Raw genomic sequence first — 23533 nt, 5'->3', positions numbered from 1 at the left:
CCTGCATCCACACATGCACAAACTCCTCCACGATCAACATCCTCCACCAGAGTGGAACAGCTGTTACAACCAATGAACCTATACTGACGTGAATTATTCATAGCTCACAGTTTACGTCACAGTTCACTCTTGGTGTTTGTACAGTCTGGATTTTAACAAAGGGATAATGCCATGTGTCCACCATCAGAGCATCATACAGAATGGTTTCTCTGCCCTAGAAATCCTCTGTGCTCTGCCTATTCCTCCCTCCCCTGACCCTTGACAACCACTGATCTTTTCAGATCTCTCCCATTCTGCTTTATCCATAATGTCCTATATTGGAATCATACATATTGCAGCCTTTTCACATTGGTTCTGTAGGTTAAAAATATACATTTACGCTTCCTCCATGTCTTTTCATCATTTGACAGCTCATTGCCTTTCTTTTCTTCTCCCCCATCCGCTATCCCAATAGACCACTTCTTTTATGTGCTGAATAATATTCTGTTGTCTGGATGTACCACAATTTCCATTCACCTACTATTGGAAGACATCTTGGTTGTTTCCAAGTTTTGGTAATTATAAATAAAGCTGCTATTAACATCTACTCTTTAGCTCTTTTAGTTGACATACTATATCCAAACTGGCTTCCATGTGTGCTATCTTTCATATGTGAAAGTATGGCTGATGACCCCCATTCTTAGCAGTAAAGTTGGCATCTGGAGTGCTTATCCCTATTCTCTCACTTGTTCACTTTGAAAACATGGTTTGTTTGTCTTTTCTACCCCATGATGGCTAGAAATGTGGTTTTATAGTGCCACAATCCTTTATCTGGAATTCTGAAATCTAAAAGCTCTGAGAAGTGTCAGCAACAAATGGTAACTGATGACAGATTGATGTGAAGCTATTTAGAGTCTTTACAACTCAGTGTGAATATTTTTTGTTTTGCTACAGATATAATAAAATGTTTGATCAAAAGTGCTGCCTCAGATACCAAAAGAGTATTACACAATACACTCAACATGTACTGAATTTGCTTTCTAAAATTTGAAGTTTAAAATTTTGAAAAATACCTAACCCCAAGGATTTCAGTAAGTATTGAAGGAAAAGAATGACTTTAACTGATTCTTACTGGAATTAAACTAGTGATCATGGCTTCATATGTATCAGGTTCTAAGTATCAAGAAAAATGAAAGTAGAAGAAATACAACTCCCTGAATGGGTCTAAGAAATAAAATGGAGGTGAGACTATTTCTTAAATTAACATTTCTCTTTGGAAATGTCTTGCAGATTTTAAGGAAAGACAGTAAAAGTTATACCCATAAGTCTTAATCTCAAGGGATGTGGAAAATCAGCATCAATTTCTGTTCTTAGCAGTTCTTTAGCTATAACAAATATTTCTTCTGCAGTTGAAACAACAGCTGAAACTGTAGAGGCACGAGTTTTTACTTCAAAATTCACATTCTTTAGCTTAATGGTAACAGTTCTACCCTGTAACAAACAGAATACATTATTTTATATAGCTCTTTAACTTCTAGAAAAAGTTTTTTACACATTAGAAAAATTCAGAAAGGTCTCTTATATACAGAGAGTATGGAAGTATAATCAATTATTTACAAAACATGGTAATGAATATTGTCATAAAGAATAAGTAAAATCCGTAAGTAATCTAAAAATCCCATTTTAGTCAGTAATTATTACTTTCCTCTCCAACTGATTTTTTATGAAAGACTTTTATATAAAGGGCAAAGTTAACTGGTCATTTCTGTTAACTTTATTCTGTACTGTAGAAATGTATACTATGATAATATAAGATGTTAATAATGAGGGAAACTGGGTATACTGGAAGTCTCTATATTTTCTTTGTAACTATTTTACAAATCTGAAATGATTCTAAAATTAAAAGTTTAAAGTTTTTTTAAAAAAGAACTCTCTTTATATTTAAGGTATAATCAGTTCAGTTCAGTCGCTCAGTCGTGTCCGACTCTTTGCGACCCCATGAATCACAGCACGCCAGGTCTCCCTGTCCATCACCAACTCCCAGAGTTCACTCAAACTCATGTCCATCGAGTCGGTGATGCCATCCAGCCATCTCATTCTCTGTCGTCCCCTTCTCCTCCCGCCCCCAATCCTTCCCAGCATCAGAGTCTTTTCAGTAGAGAAGGATTATAAGAAAATATTCATCAGATGGCCCTTTCTTTGTAATAACTTTTTAATGCTTTTGTATTACACTTTGTAATAACTCCACCTCTGTTTTGAGAGTGTTGGAAAAATACTAACCATAGGTTGTTGTGAGTGAAGATTATAAAACACAAAGTTCAAAGACTTCCAGGTTTTGTTCTCAATGTATTAAGCAACCTGGATTAAGGCCTTGAAACAAAATGCCTATTCCACAAGGGTCACTGTCTACCTGACAATGACATTAAAGGATAATTGGAAAGGCATTTTAAAAAGTACAGTTCTAGAGAAACCCTTCTCTTTGGCTTATCGTTTACTGCCAATACAACTCTGATTTTGAACTTACTCAAATGTACTCCCAATGTAATATAAACTCCTCTGGAAATATATTGGAGTCACTCCAGCCTTGTAAGTTGCTCCTCATAAAATGACCTCATCACAGGCTTCAGATAAGGGTCAGGATTCAATTTGTCTCTACTGAGGATAAGAACTCTCTTGATATATATCAATGTGTTTTTAAATGCAAAATCTAACTCTCAGTTTAAGGTTGCTTTTTATTATTAAAAATTTAGAAAACTAAGAATACCACATAAAAATAAAGTACCTTAAGTCCTTCTTTCTGCAGATCTTGAGCAAGTTCACTGCAAAGTTCTTGGCACAAGCTGTACTGTTCTTCTGCTTTACTTATCTCACTGAATGTCCTACAAAGACAAGAATGATTTGGGTGCACAAAGTAAACTACAATTCAGGATAATTTAGAAATGATATAGTACATGCAAATGGCCTAGCATTAAGATATATTTTCTACAGTACTGAATAAAGTTTTCAGATGTACTAAGATATAATTAAGTAAAAATATTCAAGATCTTCCTAAATAATGGGAGATTATTTATAGCTAAACTGATTATCAAAGGTACATTTGTTCTCTATAATATTTTTTAAAAGATGATTAAAGTCACCAGCATATAAGGATAATGCCCCAAGAACTTACAAAATGTTAGGATATATAGGTATACAGACTCTGTTACAGAGGACGGTCTTAAGAAAGTACAAATGAGAACATCATTCCAATTATTGCATGAATATTGTCTGAAGAGAATTATCTTCAAGTAGATTTACGGGGTTGGTTCATGCCCCTATATAAAGTTGTTTAATAGACAATTGGAAATGGGCTGGTAAGATTAAATGTAGAACTTGTGAGTTCATTTGCACAAGGGTGTTGAAGGTCATATTAACAAAAAAGAGGAAGACACTAAAGAGAGAGCAGGGTAACCAGTAAAAAAAAACCCTGAGCAAACTCCGAGGAGTCATTCAGTGAAAAGTGTCCCTTCTAACCCAGTTGCCCACAGCAACCCAGTTCTCCTCCCCAGCGGCAACCAACATTGCCAGCTTCCTATTTATTGTTTATTCATCCAGAATATTGTATGCATATAAAAAGTATGTTATACTTTTATAAACGAGCAAACACTTCCCCTATATAAACAGTAAAATATCAGACACTGTTTACCACTTTACTTTTCTCATTCATCCTGGTGAGTTCCCTGTAAGTAAATAATTTCCTCATCTTTATAAGGCAGCTGGGCTGGGCTGTGCTGTGCTTAGTCACTCAGTCTTGTCCAACTCTTTGTGACCCCATGGACTGCAGCCCACCAGGCTTCTCTGTCCTTAGGGATTCTCCAGGCAAGAATACTGGAGTGGGTTGCCATGCCCTCCTCCAGGGGATCTTCCTGACCCTGGGATCGAACCCAGGTTTCCTGCATTGCAGGTAGATTCTTTACCAGCTGAGCCACCAGGGAAGCCCAAGAATACTGGAGTGGGTTCAGTTCAGTTCCTATCCCTTCTCCAGGGGATCTTCCTGACCCAGGAATTGAACCGGGGTCTCCTGCATTGCATGTAGATTCTTTACCAGCTGAGCTACCAGGAAGCCCTTTATATGGCAGCATGATATCCTAATATAAATACGTAAGATCATTTAACCAATCCTCTATTTGTAGATACTTAGGTTATTTCCAACCTTTTGCTATTATAAAAAAAAAGGCAATTCACAACTTTGTATACGTGTAAAATGACATGTGATGACACCTGTGGAATGAATCTCTAGATAAAGAGAATAGTGGGATCAAAGTACATGAGTATCTATATCTTGACAGGCAAAACCGCTTGCTCCCTGTGGTAGGCAAAATAATGGTCCCCAAAGATGTCTAAATCTTAATCTCTCGGAATCTAGTACTTTACATGGTGGAAGGAATTTTACACATGTGGCTAAATTAAAATGGGGGTGATGATCCTCGATTGTCTAGGTAGGTTCAGTGTAATCCCTAGGTTCCTTATGAGGCAGAAGGGTAAGAGTCAAAGAAAGACAAAATGTGGGATCTGAAGATGGAGAACGGTGCTGTGAGCCAAAGAATGCAAGTGGTCTCTAGAAGCTTTTAGTAAGGAAATGGATTCTGCTCTGGAGCCTCGAGAGGGAATGCAACCCTGCTGACACTTTAATTTTAGGACATCTGACCTTCAGAACCACTAATTAGAAACTAGCACACTCTCCTTTAGAGTTTAATACCTTTTTCACTAACATAGTTTTGCCAATGGAGTGTGTATCTTTGCCAACTTGATTAATGAAAGATGCTATCTCTGAGAATTTTTCATCTGTACTTCTTAAATGAGAGACTGGGATTATTTTCAATTGTTTGTAAAGCCATTTGTACCTTCTCTTCCGTTAACTAATTAGATCTCTGTTCATTGTTTCCTATTGGTTTGCTGGCCCTTTCTTAAGAAATAGTGAGATTAGTTAATATTCTTGTACAGCAAGCAATGTTCTCAATAACAAGACAGAAGACAAAATAGGAGGGAAGAAATCATTAAACAGGAAATAGGACAATGCTACCTCACAGTTGAATGCTTTTCCCCTCTTTTCCTTTGGTTGCACGTGTGTGTGTGTGCGTGCGTGCTAAGTAGCTTCGGTCATGTCTGTCCCTCAGTGACCCCATGGACTGGAGCCTGCCAGCTCCTTTGTTCATAGGATTCTCCAGGCAAGAATACTGGAGTGGGTTGCCATGCCTTCTTCCAGGGAATCTTCCCGATTCAGGGACTGAACTTGTATCTCTTATGTCCTGCACTGCAGGATGACTCTTTACCGCTGAGCCACCAGGGGAGCCCTTCCCTTTGATTGCTCTTATGTAAATCAGAGCCTAAAACAGCAATTTTTATCAAGTCATTTACGAAGTGCTTTGTTTTAGAAAAGTTATTCAGTTTTTCTGATCACAAATAAAATATGTGCAAAATGAACACAGCCTTACAGTAGGTCCAAGGTTCTTTTTTTTTTTTTGCTGTGCTGTTGCTGTGTGCAGGTTTTATCTAGTTGCAGCGAGTGGGGGCTACTCTCTAGCTGTGGTGTGTGGGCTTCTCACTGCGGTGACTTCTCTTGTAGAACACAGGCTCTAGGCACTCAGGCTTCAGTAGCTGCAGCGCAGGTTCAGCAGTTTCAGTGCATGGGCTTAGTTGCTCTGTGGCATGGGGGATATTAGCTCCCCCGACAAGAACCCATGTCCCCTGCACTGGCAGGCAGACCCTTAACCACTGGACCACCAGAGTCTCGGTCCGAGGTTCTTAAATGTGTTAGTGGAACTGTGGTTCCTTGGGGAGATAAGTGAGAGATTTCTCTGACAATGACATATATCCCAAGACAATAAGGTTCCATCAAGATTTCATCTGACTTCCAAACAGGATTGTAAACCACTGAATGAGACCACCTCTAGGCTCTGGTTCATCAGGATCTTACTATTTGGTGCCTTCAGTCATTTACCAGTATTTGAAGAACTTCTGGAAGAACTTCCATTATCATATCTTAAATTAACTACTCAGTATTATTTTTCTTATAAACAAACATAGAAATTAAGATTTGGAATCCTAAAATTCTTTGTTTTCATTGAATAGGAACAAAAGTAACATTTAAAAAAAACTACAGTTAAAATTTTTTTTCCCCACTGAAAGCATAGCAAGCAAATATAATAAAGCATTGTACTAGAATACTTTAGGGGTGTCAACTGCTGAAAATTGTTATCTGGTTTACAAATAGATTTTTTAAATTTCAGTGATATTTTATTAAAATTTAGTTTAAAATTTTACAAATTATGAATAATTAGTAATAAAACATTACCTCTCAACACTCATGCTTTTCCTCTCTCCATCCCTTGAAATGAAAAAATAAAAAGAATTTTATTTGCTTTCCAAACAACACTGAGTTCCTTTTATTCAACCAAAATGATTTAAGATTAGCTACCCTTTAGAGATCTCAATAATATTTTGGATTAAAGGTTATACATCATTAAATACAGTGAGTTTTTTAATCTAAAAACTAACACCAAAGAATGTAGATAGATAAGAAAACATGCATGATGGATCAAGTCTATCTATCAAAGAACACATCTGCAAACAGGATATTATAAATTGTTTCTTATTAAAAACCTGAATATCAAAACTCACAATTGATAAAATCAACAGAATGTGGTAGCATGATGGCTTTCAGTTATAAGATATAACTGAATTTTGAACAGTTTGATTATCTAGTTTTTGGCCCAGGACACATCAATACTAGCCTATTTATTACTTATACCACTCTATAGAAGCTCAGTCAAAATGTGGTCTATGGCAATAGGATGATGACTGGGGATCTGAACCACCTAGTCAGGTTGGATTCTAGCTGCTGTGACAGGACTAGTTAAAAGCAAAAAACTGAAATGACACATAGATTATTCATTTTTCAAATATTTCATGAACCAATTATGAATTGAGTACTGTTCTATGCCTTGGAGATACAATAATGAACAAAACAGACCAGGTGACTGCCTTTAAGAAACTTCTATCTTGGTGGAGGCAGACAAACACAGAAATAAATAGAGAACAGATTAGAAAATAAGAAGCATAAGAGATTAAAAAAATAAAGCAAATTAGGGAAACAGAGAATGTGGATAGAAAGGAAAGTAGGTTTGCTGTTTTATATTATTAAAAATTACTTATGAGTTTCACTTAAAAGCACTACCTGCATCTCTACCACTGGTTAGTATCTGCTATGTTATATTCAAAACCATATTGTTTTCAAGCACTATGGAAATAAAAAGAGGGTAATTTTTGGAATAAAGAAGACAGTTTTATTTTCTAAAATCTTCAAATACTGGATTATTTATAGTACTGTGATGTCCTTCTCTTATCTTTTATTACACCCACTCAGGATCAAAGTCAGCTACCTGGATTCGAAAGAATGAGGAGCACAGAAAGATGAGAAAAGCAACAGCATAGGCCTTGCAATCCCTGTAAGATTTAACAGATTTAACTGATTAATCAAACATTTTATACACCTCCTCAGTAATCTTTCAGTTTCAGTTCAGTCACTCAGTCGTGTCCAACTCTTTGTGACCCCATGGACTGCAGCACGCCAGATTTCCCTGTCCATCACCAACTCCCGGAGTCTACCCAAACTCATGTTCATTGAGTCGGTGATGCCATCCATCCAACCAGCTCATCCTCTGTCGTCCTCTTCTCCTGCCTTCAGGGTCTTTTAGTTTAGCTTAGTGTTAATTCTCATTCTTGTTTAGTGCCTTCTTTTCACCTACCCTAAACAGTGTACCCTTTTAGCTCTGCAATTCTTCTTCGTAAGACCAGGAGGAAAGAGCAGCAGGGAGAAAACACAGGGCTTTTCCTCTAGTTGTTTCCTCTTCTCTGAGGTCTTCACCTGGCTGGCCCCTTCAGGTCTCCATCACTGGAGGACTACAGCCAGCTCCACCTCTTACCCTCTCAAGTCAATTTCTATGCCCCTACTCTGCCTTACTTTCTTTACTTGGTGACTTTCTTTTTCCCACACTACTCTGCAAACTTTATGAAGGCAGTATTTCAACTTGTTTACTGCTATTATCCCCAGTGCCTAGAACGGTACCTAACACAATGTACTCAGTAGAAGAGGAGAAACACAGGTAGTTCATGAAGGTTTTCAAAGAATCATTACATCTATTTGCTTAAAGAGTGAGTTCTGCAGCATAAGCCATCTTTCTTTCCTCAACAATCCGACCACCAGTATTCTTAGCTCTGATCAAAGAACAAGGCAGTTTCAGAAAAGAAAGCACCCATCGTTCCTCTTACCCATCTATCCAGTTGCTGGAGCCAGCAACCAAGGAGGGATTCTTTATTCCTCATTTCCTTTTCTCTCATATCCAATCTTTTGACTCTAATTTAAAAAATGATACTCTGAGCTGAATGACCCTAAAAGAATTTAAAACATGTTATCCTTCTAGCCTCTGTCTCAATGGTGAAAACTGTTATTTCAGCAGACGATAAAGAAAAAGCAGAATGATAATAGATACAGATACCTTGCCAGGTGTGTTGAACCTAGCCCCAGGGAAATATGAAGGAAATGATGCCAAGATGTTTCAGAGAAAAGGAGAGAAAGTAATGCCCTCTGTTGGTACAGTTCTGTACAAGTAATAATTCCAAGGGCCTTTAACATTTTCTCTGTAACTTTTCCTATTCCAGAAACCTAGAAGAGAATCAACATTTATCATTAGCACATTTTAAAATTAAGAACTGATATTATAATCTCATCATACCTTTTATAACTCATAAAAGGTATAAATAATGTCCTAGTTTCAAAAGTCATGCAAGAAAATGGCTTATAATTTGTGCCCGTATTTCCTAAACTAATGTTGCATGGGAATTTAAAATTTTAAATTCCATGGAGTTTTTAGAAAGCATTTATAAAAGTGTTCTGTGGTCATATAAACTCAGGGAATGGTAGGATAAATGGTTTTTTATTCTCTGTTCATTTTTTAAAATCAGAGTTATAGTTGACATCCGCCAACAGTTTCAGGTGTACAACACGGTGATCCGACACTTATAGACACCACAAGGCAGTCACCACAGTGAGTCCAGGAACCATCTGTCCCCAGAGAAGGTTTGACTATAGACTCTAGGCTCTTCATTACATTACATGACTTTTCTTTTTTCAGTAACTCCAAGTTGGTACTTCTTAATCCTCTTTAACTATTTCTTCAGAAATCAGAGGGTATATATAGAGGATAAATTTCATATAAAACCTCACCTTTCTAATGGGTAAGTCCTTGATGAAGTCCATTACAGCTTGCCTGTTAGGTAGAATTTGGTATTGTCCATTTGGTTTATTCTTATCACTGCATACTTTTGCTAACATCGTATTGGGTGCAATGCCTTTAAAGAAGAACACTCCAATGACTCAAAGAACATGACAATACATAAAAAAATTAAATACAAAAATCTGAAATTATGTGGAATGCTGCTTTAAAAATACCATTTGATTACTCTCTATCTCCCCAAAGCTTGCTATGGTTTCAGGAAAAGAAACTGTATTAGTTACTGTGGCAGCAGAAATGAGGAATATTTAAATCTCCATGGTATTTTAAAGTTCAATTTTTGAGTTTAAGTGATAATATTAGTTTCCTACTATATTTAGTAGGAATACAGTCTGTCTTATAGAAAAGATTGAGAATATAATTGAGGATGAAAGCTTTCTCTTTGAAAAGATCTTTTGTATAGATTACCCACATAAAGGGAAAAAAAAAAATCAAAGATTCTGGTTTCTAGTATATTTAAAAGAATGATAATGAAATGTGTGCATACTTTATATGCACACAAAGCAAATTACCACCACTTTTCAGAGAGGTGTTTTATAATTTCTAGGTATCTTAATGATTAAGATAATTGGAAATAGGTATATTCAAATATAATAAACAGTTTATTTCAATTTTTATACACATCATTCTAAAATTTATTACTTATTCTCATGCTTTGCCATAGGAAGAAAACTAACCCAATTATAATATGGCTTTGTTAAAATAATCTAGGGTCTTCATGAATATCTGTTTCTGCACTAAGACACAGAGATATCCTCATGAGTGACTGACGTATGGAAAGCTCTTTTCCCCTTTACCAGATGATCCTAGATTGCTATGAAGCTTGCTGGTGTTTTTTCTGTCTTGTCCATACCTTGTACAGTAAGCTGGGCCCTTTTTTTGTACTGTATAAGTCTTCAAAGGGAAAACTGATAAAGTATTATGTCCAAAACCAATTAAAATATATTTTGTGTTTCGTGAGCTTTATAGTAAGTTTTTGCTTTGGACACATGGACATTTCTGCTTAATTCCCATTTATCTATAGGTTCACAGCATTCTAAATAGGTAAACTGTCAGAAGTTAATAAAAAAGCGGCCAAGTAAAATTTGTTAACTATACACTTTATAATGAGAAACTACTAATATTACATTTGAATTAGCTAGTCTGAAAGTTATAACTATTAGAACCACCAATATCCTTTTAAGTACCTGCACTGGCTGTGAGTGTCGTTTTCTGCTCGATTCTGAAACGAATTTCCTTTACCACTTCCTCAGCTGATGTTCCAAAAACAATTGAGTTTTGGTGTATTTGAGGATTATCTGGTTCTTCAAAGTTCACTTGGAAAGGATTTCCTGGGGACTGCAAATCAGGAGGACTATCTTCAAAAAGGAGTGGAGAGATGGATCTTTCATGCTCACTCAGTTTATTAACTTCCTTTCCTGGTTTATCTAAATTGTAAACAGGAACAGTAATTCATCTTCATTCTAAGAAGTACATATTTCATACATTATGTTTCTGTCAATCTTTTTAAAGACAAAACAAGTCTCATTTGGTTTTGTTTCTAAGAACCAAGGTCAGAAACATTATCATTTATATTTTTAACGGTTTAACAAAGAAAACACTGATTCTAAGCTTTTCTTAAAAAGAATATCACCCATTTCCATCGAATACAGTTTAAAAACAAATACCTTAGGTAAAATTCACTAATTTTTGAACAAAATTAGTTGAAAACTAGAGTTGGAATTAGATTCTTAAAAAAAAAAAAAAATTTTTTTTCCCTTTACTCATCTCTAGGAGAAAAAAAAGAACCTTCTTAAGTTAGAATTTAAGAATAAGGAAAAGGCATTAAGCAATCCAGAGTAATTATGCCTGAAAGATAGATTTTATTTTTAGAGGGGAAAAAAACCTTAACATTTTCTTCATTCATGGAAGAACTTTCCAAGTGTTAAAATTATCTGAATTTTATTCTTTCAAATGATGATTTTAATTTTGACTTCTTTTTTTTTTTATAAAGTATCACTCTTACTAACAGTACATTTGAAATACACAGAAATTATTTTTGGAAGTTCTGGTCATGTGTGGATATGAGAATTGGACTGTGAAGAAAGCTGATTGCCGAAGAATTGATGCTTTTGAACTGTAGTGTTGGAGAAGACTCTTGAGAGTCCCTTGGACTGCAAGGAGATCCAACCAGTCCATTCTAAAGATCAGTCCTGGGTGTTCATTGGAAGGACTGATGCTAAAGCTGAAGCTCCAATACTTTGGCCACCTCATGCAAAGAGTTGACTCATTGGAAAAGACCCTGATGCTGGGAGGGATTGGGGGTAGGGGGAGAAGGGGATGACAAAGGATGAGATGGCTGGATGGCATCACCGACTCAATGGACTTGAGTTTGAGTAAACTCCAGGAGTTGGTGATGGACAAGGAGGCCTGGCATGCTGCAATTCACGGGGTCGCAAAGAGTCGGACATGACTGAGCGACTGAACTGACTGACTGACTTCGTTAAATATATAAATTCTTAAGGTCTAATCAGATTAACAATGGTCCAAGTTTAAGGGTGAGAAGCCTTTATTATCAAAGGGCTGTAAACTAATATTATTAAAAAGTAAAGCAAAATAGTAGTCTGGTTATTACCTCTTTTTTCTTTTGCATTTTCATGAATTTAAATACAATACAAATTTAAATATAAATACAAATGAACAAATCCATGAACTTTACTTTCTGGGCTTAATGGAGAAGAAATCGGTTTAAATGTAAAATTTATAAAAATAAGATTAACAACAGAGCTTTCTGATCCATTCCATAATTCTTTTTTATTTTTGGCAGCCCCATGTGGCTTGTGGGATCTCAGTTCCCAGATCAGGGATTGAACCTGGGGCAAAGCAGCCAAAGCACTGAATCCTAACCACAAGACGACCCAGGAACTCCCTCCAGCTCGTAATTTCATTACACATTAAGGTTTTCCAAATTAAGGTACATACAGAAGCAAAGATTAAATTCTTAGTTTCAAGACACATACAAATACATGATACTTAAAAAATGAAGTTGGCTGTTTAGAAAGAGTTTACAGATAACACAAATAATATGACAGACCCCTGATTAGTATCAAATTTTTAAATATATAAATTAATATGAATTAAGTCATATATATTTTCCAAATCTGAATCCCCAGGCCACTACAAAATAAGCCTTATTTTCAAGTTATATATTAGCTGTTATTTATGTACTTCAGTTCATTTTCTGTTTTTAAAATACAGAGCAATCCAGAGGGGATTAAGACTGTGGCACAGTTGAAATGGCATCTACCTGGACCCTTTTCCCCACCTAGATGTATGGAAGTCAAGGTAAAGAGCTACGGCAAAACTGCAGGTCTAGTGAGAAACGTTCACAGCCCCCCTCTGCAGCTCCTTATGCCATGTTTTACACTGCAAGCTTCTGTCACAGCATCCTCAGGTGAGGCACTGATTATGGAACACTGTGACAGAAAGCACAGCCCACCGTTCTCAGGTTCATTGTTCAGAGTCACTGCTGAGTGGTGTAGTTGCCTGTTCAATCTGTCTACTCCTCTGTGAGGCCTGGCTCTGCAACCAACCACTGAAGGGGTTTCTCATTTGCTTTCTGAAAGAAATATCTTTATAAGCCCCATAATTGAGGTGATCAAAGTGCAAAATTAAGGTTTCTGATAATCTGAAATACTAAAGATCCCATCTGGATGGCAAGTGCTAAAAAGTATACAGTATTTTCAGTTCAGTTCAGTCACTCAGTCGTGTCCGACTCTGCGACCCCATGAATCACAGCACGCCAGGCCTCCCTGTCCATCACCAACTCCCGGAGTTCATTCAAACTCATGTCCATTGAGTCGGTGATGCCATCCAGCCATCTCATTCTCTATCGTCCCCGTCTCCTCCCAACCCCAATCCCTCCCAGCATCAGAGTCTTTTCTAGTGAGTCAACTCGTTGCATGACGTGGCCAAAGTATTGGAGTTTCAGCTTTAGCATCAGTCCTTCCAATGAACACCCAGGATTGATCTCCTTTAGAATGGACTGGTTGGATCTCCTTGCAGTCCAAGAGACTCTCAAGAGTCTTCTCCAGCACCACAGTTCAAAAGCATCAATTCTTCGGCGATCAGCCTTTTAGTTTTTTATATTGGCTAGCACCATCCGGATTTATAAGAGAGAATAAACATAAAATTTAATAATTATTAATTATATATAATATTATATATATTATAATTATATGTTATATAATAATATAATCAATTAATAATTATTATTTCTATATAGACATGGTAATTAACAATACTCTTCCAAAACTGCACCTTTTAGAAAAGGGGCAAACAACATAAAAATGCCTTGGACTTTAGAGGAAGATATGTCAACCACCTGCCATGACTCCAGTTCACTGTTGAAAGCTTCTCTTGGCATAATGTGAAATCAGATATGCCTGAGAGGCCAGTGCACAGGGACTTAGATATGAAAAAAAAGCTAAACTATTTAAATTGCTTAAGAATATGAAATACACGAAGAAGAAAGTACACAGATAAATATTAAGAACGACAGGTGTTAAAAATTCACATCCTCATAATGAGTTTGGATGTACAGTAAATGAAAAGAACATTAGTAGGGAATGAAAACACTTATCTTAGCCCCAATATAATTTTTTATAACTTATTGTGAAAGTAATTGTTATAGGGGCTTCTCAGGTAACTCAGTGGTAAAGAATCAGCCTGCCAGTGGAGACACAAGAGACCCAAGTTTGATCCTTGGGTCAGGAAGGTCCCCTGGAGTAGGAAATAGCAACTCAGCCCAGTATTGCTGCCTGGAAAATGCCATGGACAGAGGAGCCTGGCAGGCTACAGCCCATGGGGTTGCAAAGAATCTGACACGACTGAGCATGCCATGCCAAGAATACAGGTGACCCTCAGGGAGTGATTCAATGTAACTATTGATATTTAATGGTTCCCCTCCTTCTTCTTGTGAAAAGTTAAGGAATAGAGTAAGATTTTAAGCAATCTCAGGCTTTGTGTGTCACTTCCCCAAACAAGTGCTAAAACACCTTTTGCCTCAAGATTCTATGTCCAGAAACTGTTTACTGCTTATATTGTTTAATGTTTCCCTTAAAGAGAGAGGCCTTAGAGCTCTAAGCAAGGTGATAAAATCATGATTTGATGTGCATATTAAACCTGCTGCTAAGATGTGAGCCCCAAACCACGGTAGCCTGTCCCCCTGAAGCAGTTACTGAGTTGTGCACATGAAGCGTGCCTGGGTTTCCAGCAAACCCTCTATTGCTCTCTTTCATCCAGGTGAATTCTGCCCAGGGGTCCAGGGCAGCGCTGGCATTGGAAGCAATCACACCTCAGACAGAGAGTTGACAGAGTACGTGTATTATCTGTGTGTTTTTTGGCATTGTTTTGGATGGATAATAAGGGTCCCATTTGAAAAAACCCTTAGAGTCATACAACTTCTATTTCATTATATAGAAAAAGAATCAAAATAAGGTCTAAAGCAAAGAAGGGAATTGGAGAATCATTAATTTTGGCAAGGTTAAAAACAGTAATCACAGTAACCAGATTATGGAAAATCTATGAAATAAAGGGGAAAAAAAATCCCATCCAATGTTTTAATATGTTTGAAACTAAATTTTTTTAAGTCTATTTTCTATTATTAACAGCTACAACCAAAGGCTACCTTAAACAGAGAACCTCCTCAGATTCAATGCAATCCAACCCTTGGTTAGGTTAGATCTTAGGAAAAAAAAACGCTAAGAAATTACTTTAGGCAGGGACTCTGCACACTCAAAGTCTAGAGATTTAAGAATTTCATTTGGTTTAAAAGTGACATTCCACACATTTATCTCAGAAATCCCACTGGTATATTTAAGTTTCTGGTTTTCATTTTTAATACTTTTTCATAATAAAGCGATATCTAGTCCTACATCTATGCATACTAACTGGTTAATCCAAAGAATTTTTTTTTTCAAGTCTGATCACCCTAATAAATTGCTTACCGTTTTCTAGAGAGTTCCCTGATGCGATGAAATACTTCCTTTTGTCCTCAGGCCAAGTTTTTCTTTCCTCTAAATGCTTTGTTATATTCAGGTAGGCTTCATCAAGACTCATGGCCATAAAATTGGGATCATAGTCAGTAAGGATTTCCTTAACCTTCAAAAGGAACATGTTTACTATCATTCTGATAGGCAGAGAAAAAGTTAAGCAACATAATTTTAGGTAGCAGGTCAAAAGCAGAAGTGGGAACAACAGGATGTTGCTCTCCTTTCATGACCTTTTTTGTTCATTTTAAAAAGGAATAATCTTACATGAAGTAACTATGTTGCTTAAGAAAGTAGTTCTACTTCAATTATGTCTATAAAACTCCACTCAATAATGCATGTACCCATTCAGAAAATAAAACAGCTACCAGGATTTAGAATGGAAAAGATGACAAAAACTGTAGTGTTAAGTCTGTGACTATATTAAATGATGGGGAAAAATCTGGAGGTGCATCTTGGAATAAAAGAAATATGTAAAGACATCAGAATCTTTGTATGATTCCAGAAATGCCTTTTATAGAAGATAATTTTATTATATGAAACTATGACATTTTTTAACCACTGAAGTATTAGCTGAAATTAAAGCAAATGGTTGCCAAAATAATATATATATTAGAAAAACATATTTGCTGAAATATGTAATGTTTCATCTAGTGTTTTAAAGCTGTCTGTGGTACCATGAGAAAATATTTTTAGACATTTTATAAAAAGAAAGCTTTTTAGCTTAATATAACTATGAACACCTGAATCAAAGGTAATTTTAGAAAATGTGACAAAAAACTTGGCCAAGCTCTACAGAGAAAGTACCTTAATTAGCTTTGTTCTGATAGAAGAAATCATTTTTACAATGTGCTCAGATGGAATCTTTCTCCTGAAAATGATACTGGAAAGTCAGTAGTTGGCAGCCAACTAAAATGATTCTGAATGAGAAGTGCTCTCTGGAGACAATGAGTACTCACTGACTTCCTTAACATAAGATACTTCTCCAAGAACAAAAATAGACAGGCTCCAGTAAAAACGAAGCACTGCGGCTTGGAGAACAGTTAAAGCAACTCCATTCTTTTGGATAAAACAAAAATGGCTTTTTCTTAAACTTTTAAACAAGCCATAAATATTAATGCATTTGTTGTCAGTGAATCTGCACTATAGTTCATTTACAAATAAGAACCCACTTGTCATCTAAAATAACTAGTTAGATCCTGATCAAATTTGAAGACAGATTTCTCTAACTTATGTAAATGACTAAAGGGAACTAAAACACTTTGGTTCTCATTGTTATGCTCTCAGAAGTTTTACTGACTTAAAGCAGAACTTAAAAAAATTCTTACGAAGTCTTTGAAGGATTTTCAAGCTTATTCGTATTAAAAGCCTAGGTGGCTCAGTGGTAAAGAATCCTCCAGCTAATGCAGGAGACGTAGGCTTGATCCCTGGGTCAGAAAGATTTCCTGGAGAAAGAAATGGTAACCCACTCCAGTATTCTTGCCTGGGACATCCTATGGGCAGAAAAGCCTGGCGGGCTACAGTCTATGGGATTGCAAAAGTGTCAGACAGGACTCAACAGCAACAGCAGATACACGGTAACCCGTGTGAATGTGCCTCCTCTTCCCTACCACCTGTGCAGATGCAGGCACCAAAGCACTTGCTTCCACAGACTGGTTTTTGAAAGAATTGTTAAAAACTTAAAAAAAAATTTGGGGTGGAATATCATTTTAATTTGGGGGAGCTTTCATTTCCGGGGGAGATGAGGTCGAACACAAATAAGAAGAGTGAATCTAAAGACAGTTTACATGACTAAATGGTAATAAGTGCGAGACTGGAGTTTTTAAGTGTTTCGATTCAGACAGCAGTCTATAACACAGTGCATTTTGCCACAGTAGTTTAAACATATTTTGACATCGTACAGTAAAATTTCAATTTCTGACAAGTTTTAGCACTGGCATGATGGTCTAGTTATTACCAAATCTAGAGGAAAGGACAGTTTTCCATATATCACACTTTATGCAATTTTCGTGAATAACCAAATCTCTTTTTTGGAGATCCTCTTCAAAGCAATAGACTATTCCCCTTTTTCTTTGATTATGGTTTTCAAGATATTAAATGCTCATAAGCACCTTCACTAGATTATGGGGCCAGGAGAGCAGCTAATTAAAATAAGTTAATTTTGTTACTGTTAAAAAACATTGATAAAAAATTTACTCAGAAAAGAGCCTGGAATTAATGATATGGAATTAAGTCTGTAGATTATAAATACAAGGTGATTCTAGAAGAAAATATACATTGCACATTAACAGAAAAATAGCTAAAGTTAATTTAGGTTATAATTAAGGTAATGCAGGGTTTTCTGGGGAGATAAGAATTTTCTATGCAGATAAGAAAACACATGGAAAAGCAGAAAAACCAAAAACGAAGGGTATAGTCTGGACATACATGCAGCTCAATATTTGATACATAAGCTGAGGAAGTGGTAGAAGGCAGACTTTCAGGGATAAGCTAAGGATAGATTCTGATGTGCTACGGTATTTGAACCTGTCTCTCCATGCGACGCGAAATCAACAAGAGGTTAGAAGTAGGAGTGAGATAGCAGACTTACCTCTCTACTCACAGCTTGGTATTTGTCAAAGTTTGGGGGCACTATAATAAGCTGTGGGCAGAGTCTTTTAGCAATAAATCCTGGCATGGCTGCACGAACACCAAATCTCCTTGCGTGGTAATTTGAAGTAGACTGAAAGAAAGCGGACCACACGGGGAAAAACACTCAAACCAAAATTGACATATTGATAGATGCTTTCAAAAGAAACACATTACTGATGTGCATTTTCAATTCAAAGACATTTCTTTCATGGGCCACTGTCTTAAATCAAGCTTTTGACTTCGTCGTATCATGGTATAGTACCACGACCCTCTCCCACTGCTGTCTCATACTTATAATGTGACATGAGGGAAAAAGCAAGACTGTGCTATTAAAAAGGTTCTCTTACATTTCAAGTAACTAAACTTCATTGGCTTTAATGAATATCTGTAATACAGTACATATAAAAGTTTAGAGGACAGAGGGAGATGTTACATGAAAGTTATAGTAGTATAAAGCTATATAGCACAGGCAGTATAGAAGTTACAGAAAGTAAAAGTATATACAGTAATAGTATAGTATAATAGTATGGATTTGGAATTTGCTCTATTTGGGATTTGGGAAATTCTTCATCTAGAAAAAAAAGAAATATACGGTCTAATATATGGTCAGTTAAATTAAGTCTCAAACATGAAATGATTAAAGCACAAAAGAACTTTTAAAATTAAGCTTTATTTCTTAAGGCTGGAATATCTTTTTTGGTGAAAACATTTTAACTAGGAGATGGCACTTAACAATTATGAGAGTAAACAGGAAAACATTACTTATTAAATCCTGTTGATGAAAATACCTGGCAACAATCTAGGCTAATGTGGTAGGCCACGGTACTATTTAGAAAAAATTAAGCCCAAATGGAATCCTTGGAATCTAAAGTGAAAATTCAAAGAATGTAAAACAAAATCTACCAAATGAAAGGGTATTTCAGAAATGATAATATAAATTTGCCATTTATAGCTTTCAAGTGGCATTTAAAAAATCTTGAAAGTAATCAAAACTATGCTAATCCTTGGTCAACATTCTGGAATAGAAAATGCAGACAGCATTTGGGAAGACAAACCAATGCTTTAAATATTAATATGAAGAAATCTATTGGGGTTGATACTAAAAAACCTAGATCTGCAGTAGAGTAGAAAAACAATTTTATATATGATGTCCTTTAACCTTTAGGTTTGTGGGGGATTGTAAATCACAGTCACAATCTTTCACAGTTCCTCCTGTCAAAAGGTGGGTTCTAGTTCCTCTTACCAAGAGACTAGTGCCATGACTTGCTTTGACCAAAGGAATGTGAGGGAGTGACATTATATGAGTCCTGAAACCTAGCCATGAAGACGTCTGCAGCTTCTGCCTTTGCTTTTGTGGGGTCCAGCAACTATGTGAAGGTCTCGTGTTAGATTACAAAGATCTTATTAACAGGATTTAATAAGACCATGGAGGAGAAAGCAACATGTGGAGGGGAAAGCTCATAGCTGGAGCGATGTTAGTGAAGCCATTTGGGATCCTTGAGCTCCAGGTAAAGTCCTAGCCAACCCCAAGTGGGATAAACAAACCCTCCCCATTGTACTCTGCTTAAATTACAGAATCATGAGCCCAAATGAATGTTCACTAAGTACTGAAGGGGTTCATGTATCTAATTTCACATAAATACATGGTGATATATATTCTTAGTAACATTGAATACTTTTTTCCAAGTATTAGTTGATGATTTGTAGGAAAGGGGAGTACACTTTCCTATAAAGATTATTTTAGAACCAGGACTGTTAGTTGCATACATACTTGTGGGAGCAGAGATAATGAACAGACTGTAGTTTCATAATAAAATAACAACTTAGGAATCATGTTAATAGCTATCAAAGGCATTGAAAAGAGTTAGAACAAGGAAGAACCTTACTTATTTCTCTTGTGGTTTTTTTTTCTCAACCAAACTCATCTATTTCAGTTGCTGTTTCTAATTCCCAACACATTTTTGGCTACAAACAGCTATTCTGGTCACTTTCACCAGCTATGGTGAGGGTGGCAATAAGGAAAAGCCACACAGTAACAGAAACACAAAGGTTTCAAGTCATGGAAAGAACTACTCAGTTATGGTACTTATATGAATAAAACATGTTACTCCAAAACTGGTGTTGGTAAGCTTTTTCTGTAAATGTTCAAACACTTTAGGCTTTGCAGATCCTATGGTCTCTGGCAATTACTAACTCTGCTCTTTTAATGAAACAATAATAAATGAGTGGGTGTGACAGTGCTCCAATAAAATTTTTAAAATTTTTATTGGAGTAGGTGCCACAATGGTAAAGAATCCGCCTCCCAATGCAGGAGGCACAAGAGATGTGGGTTCAATCCCTGGATTGGGAAGATCCCCTGGAGTAGGAAATGGCAACCTGTTCCAGTACTCTGATTTGGAAAATTCCATTCACAGAGGGGCCTGGCTGGCTACACAGCTCATGGGGTCGCAAAGAGTCGGACATGACTGAGCTATTAAGCACACACGTATAGTTGATTTACGATGCTGTATGCAATAAAATTTTATTTACAAAATAAGGCAGCAGGCTGGATTTGGCCTTTAGGCCATTGTTTGCAAATTTCTGCTTTAGAATAACATTTCCTTTTCTTTCTTTTTCAATTCTCTTTAACTAGAACAGTTACTTAAGAAAAATATAATTTGCAACAGAAAGATAAAATGCCACTCTATCATTTACCAGGTTTATAACATTTTCTTGAGAAATCTTGAGGGAGCAACAGTTAGAAACGGGCATGGAACAACAGACTGGTTCCAAATAGGAAAAGGAGTACATCAAGGCTGTCTATTGTCACCCTGCTTATTTAACTTATATGCAGAGCACATCATGAGAAACGCTGGGCTGGATGAAGCACAAGCTGGAATCAAGATTGCCGGGAGAAATATCAATAACCTCAGATATACAATGACACCACCCATATGGCAGAAAGTGAAGAAGAACTAAAGAGCCTCTTGATGAAAGTGAAAGAGGAGAGTGAAAAAGTTGGCTTAAAACTCAATTCAGAAAATGAAGACCATGGTATCCGGTCCCATCACTTCATGGCAAATAGATGGGGAAACAGTGGAAACAGTGTCAGACTTTATTTCTTTGGGCTCCAAAATCACTGCAGATGGTGACTGCAGCCAAGAAACTAAAGACGCTTACTCCTTGGAAGAAAAGTTATGACCAACCTAGACAGCATATTAAAAAGTAGACACATTACTTTGCCAACAAAAGTCTGTCTAGTCAAGGCTGTGATTTTTCCAGTGGTCATGTATGGATGTGAGAGCTGGACTATAAAGAAAGATGAGCACCAAAAAATTGATGCTTTTGAACTGTGGTGTTGGAGAAGACTCTTGAAAGTCCCTTGGACTGCAAGGAGATCCAACCAGTCCATCCTAAAGGAAATCAGTCCTGAATATTCATTGGAAGGACTGATGCTGAAGCTGAAACTCCAATACTTTGGCCACCTGATGCGAAAAACTGACTCACTGGAAAAGCCACTGATGCCTGGAAAGATTGAGATTGGGAGGAGAAGGGGACCACAGAGGATGAGGTGTTTGGATGGCATTACCGACTCAATGCATGTAAGTTTGAGTAAACTCCAGGAGTTGGTGATGGACAGGGAGGCCTGGCGCGCTGCAGTCCATGCAGTCGCAAAGAGTCAGACACAACTAAACTGAACTGAACTGATAACACTGGGGACATCATAAAACACTTCTTTGAATTTGTCTTCTTATCTGTCAAATAGAAATAAAAACGTGTACCTCAAGTGATGTTGAAAGAATTCAGTAAGTGAATACCTATAAAACACCTAGAAAAATATTCTGATAGAACTGGTAGAATTTAATTAGGTCTTTTCCCTTCATGAACCGATTACTTGAATATGAACATGTCATAAAACTTCTTTTTTGTCTCCAATCTTACCTACTTACCAGCATACTCATTGATCCTACAGCAATGGGTTTATCCTTCAATTCTGGGTTGTCCCTCATTTCTACAGCTGCATAGAAAGCATCCATGTCAATGTGCACTATGGTACTGTTCAGATCCCGGCTCTGTTCCAATTCCATCGCAAATCTGTCAACCTTAATTTTTTAAAAGTTAACACATTTTAGAATATAATATTGAAATACCAGTAATCCTAACACTAACCTTTTTCTCCCCCACTCCACTTGTGGGATCTTAGTTCCCTGACCAGGGATTGAAGCCAGGCCCATAGCAGTGAAAATACCAAGTGTTAACTGCTAGACTGCCAGGGAAGTCCCAACACTAATCTTATTTTTAGTAGGTGTCTGTTTGTCTCTGTCCATCCATCTGGCCATCCACTCATCTACCCATTCCCATACCTATCTATGTGTATTTGATTATTGTTTATTAAGGCTGGTAATGGCTTTTATTTCCACAAGCATAGGCAGTCTGTTCTCAAATATCATTCCCTACCAATTCTTTCATTATTCAATACCCACAAGTACATAATAGGTACTTAATATTTACTGAATGAATAAAGCATTCCAACTGCTTTTATATCAAATGATTCTACTGCTTTATAAATTTGGAAAACTTACTGTAACTAAAAGCTTCTGTTTAGGTAAAATAAACAACTTCCATCTGACTCATAATATTAATGTCTTAAAATACTAAGAAAGGAAATGTACAATAAACGATTATACTTCTTTGGCATATGATGTTTATGTTGGATAGTACTGTACAATTGATTGTCTTAAGGCATGATGTAAACATTTCCTCTGTAGAATTGCTATTTTAAGGCTAAAATTTGATAATTGGTAGTCTATTTGAATCAAAATTGAAAATTTAATCTATAATTTATTCTTTCATGAAATTTCAACAATAACAATGAGAAATCTTGATGTTTAAACAATTTTGCTTCTTTAGAGAAAAACAGTTGGACTGATAAGAAAGAAGAAAGAGAAACGAAAGAAATAACCAAAGTAGGGCAGTGAGAAAGGGCCTATGTAGCAAACATACCCATTCCCAAGTGTTCTGTTTTTGTGGCCTCTACTGTGCAGGCTGAAAAAGCTAAATATACAATATTCTAGCTTCCTCTGCAGCTGAGGGTGGCTATGTGATCATTTTAACCTAGTAATATATAAGGAAGTCAGCAAGACCATTAAGTAAAATCATGAAGAGAAGAGAGAAGAAAGCTACTGAATGAAACAGAATACATGAAAAGTGTGGAGGTGTGTCTGGCACATGGTCCACGTTTAACTCATAAAAGGATCACTGGAAAACTTCACAATAAAGCAATAAAAAATTAAGAGAAAAGCATCCAGAAATAAGCAAGTGGGGTGAGCTCTGAATGATATGTGACAATCCCTAGAGTAGGTTTTCTATGGAGCCTTTTTCCCTTGTTTGACTTCTACCTCGTTTTCATTCTGCAGAAATTTTCTTTCCAAGGTCTTCTTTCTTAATGTTATAGTGACACTAGTTAACTCCTAGGTACAAGTTAAAACTGTAACTCCTTTATCTTCCAATTAAAAATCATTTTAGAAAAAGTAAAACCAAAAACAAATAAGCAAACAAACCCTGAGAAAACAAACAAAAAAC

General features: G+C 36.5%; 1 protein-coding gene across 2 annotated transcripts in view; it reads right to left on the bottom strand.

The window, feature by feature from the left end:
* The window catches only part of POLK (DNA polymerase kappa), a 91726-nt gene that overhangs the window by 6793 nt on the left and 61400 nt on the right, over positions 1 to 23533 (bottom strand). For both annotated transcript variants that reach the window (XM_055436298.2, XM_055436300.2), the window contains 9 exons: positions 21901 to 22053; positions 17931 to 18062; positions 15299 to 15452; positions 10499 to 10738; positions 9245 to 9369; positions 8517 to 8683; positions 6314 to 6346; positions 2762 to 2858; positions 1299 to 1470 (listed from right to left, as the gene is read on the bottom strand). In XM_055436298.2, coding sequence (XP_055292273.1) covers positions 1299 to 1470; positions 2762 to 2858; positions 6314 to 6346; positions 8517 to 8683; positions 9245 to 9369; positions 10499 to 10738; positions 15299 to 15452; positions 17931 to 18062; positions 21901 to 22053 — 1273 coding nt within the window. The remainder of the gene's footprint in view (positions 1 to 1298; positions 1471 to 2761; positions 2859 to 6313; positions 6347 to 8516; positions 8684 to 9244; positions 9370 to 10498; positions 10739 to 15298; positions 15453 to 17930; positions 18063 to 21900; positions 22054 to 23533) is intronic.

Source organism: Moschus berezovskii, chromosome 9 (genome assembly GCF_049115385.1).
Source record: "Moschus berezovskii isolate FMDL1 chromosome 9, NW_MosBer_1.0, whole genome shotgun sequence".
In the NCBI taxonomy this organism is placed as follows: domain Eukaryota; kingdom Metazoa; phylum Chordata; class Mammalia; order Artiodactyla; family Moschidae; genus Moschus; species Moschus berezovskii.
This window is presented reverse-complemented; position numbering and strand designations above follow the sequence as displayed.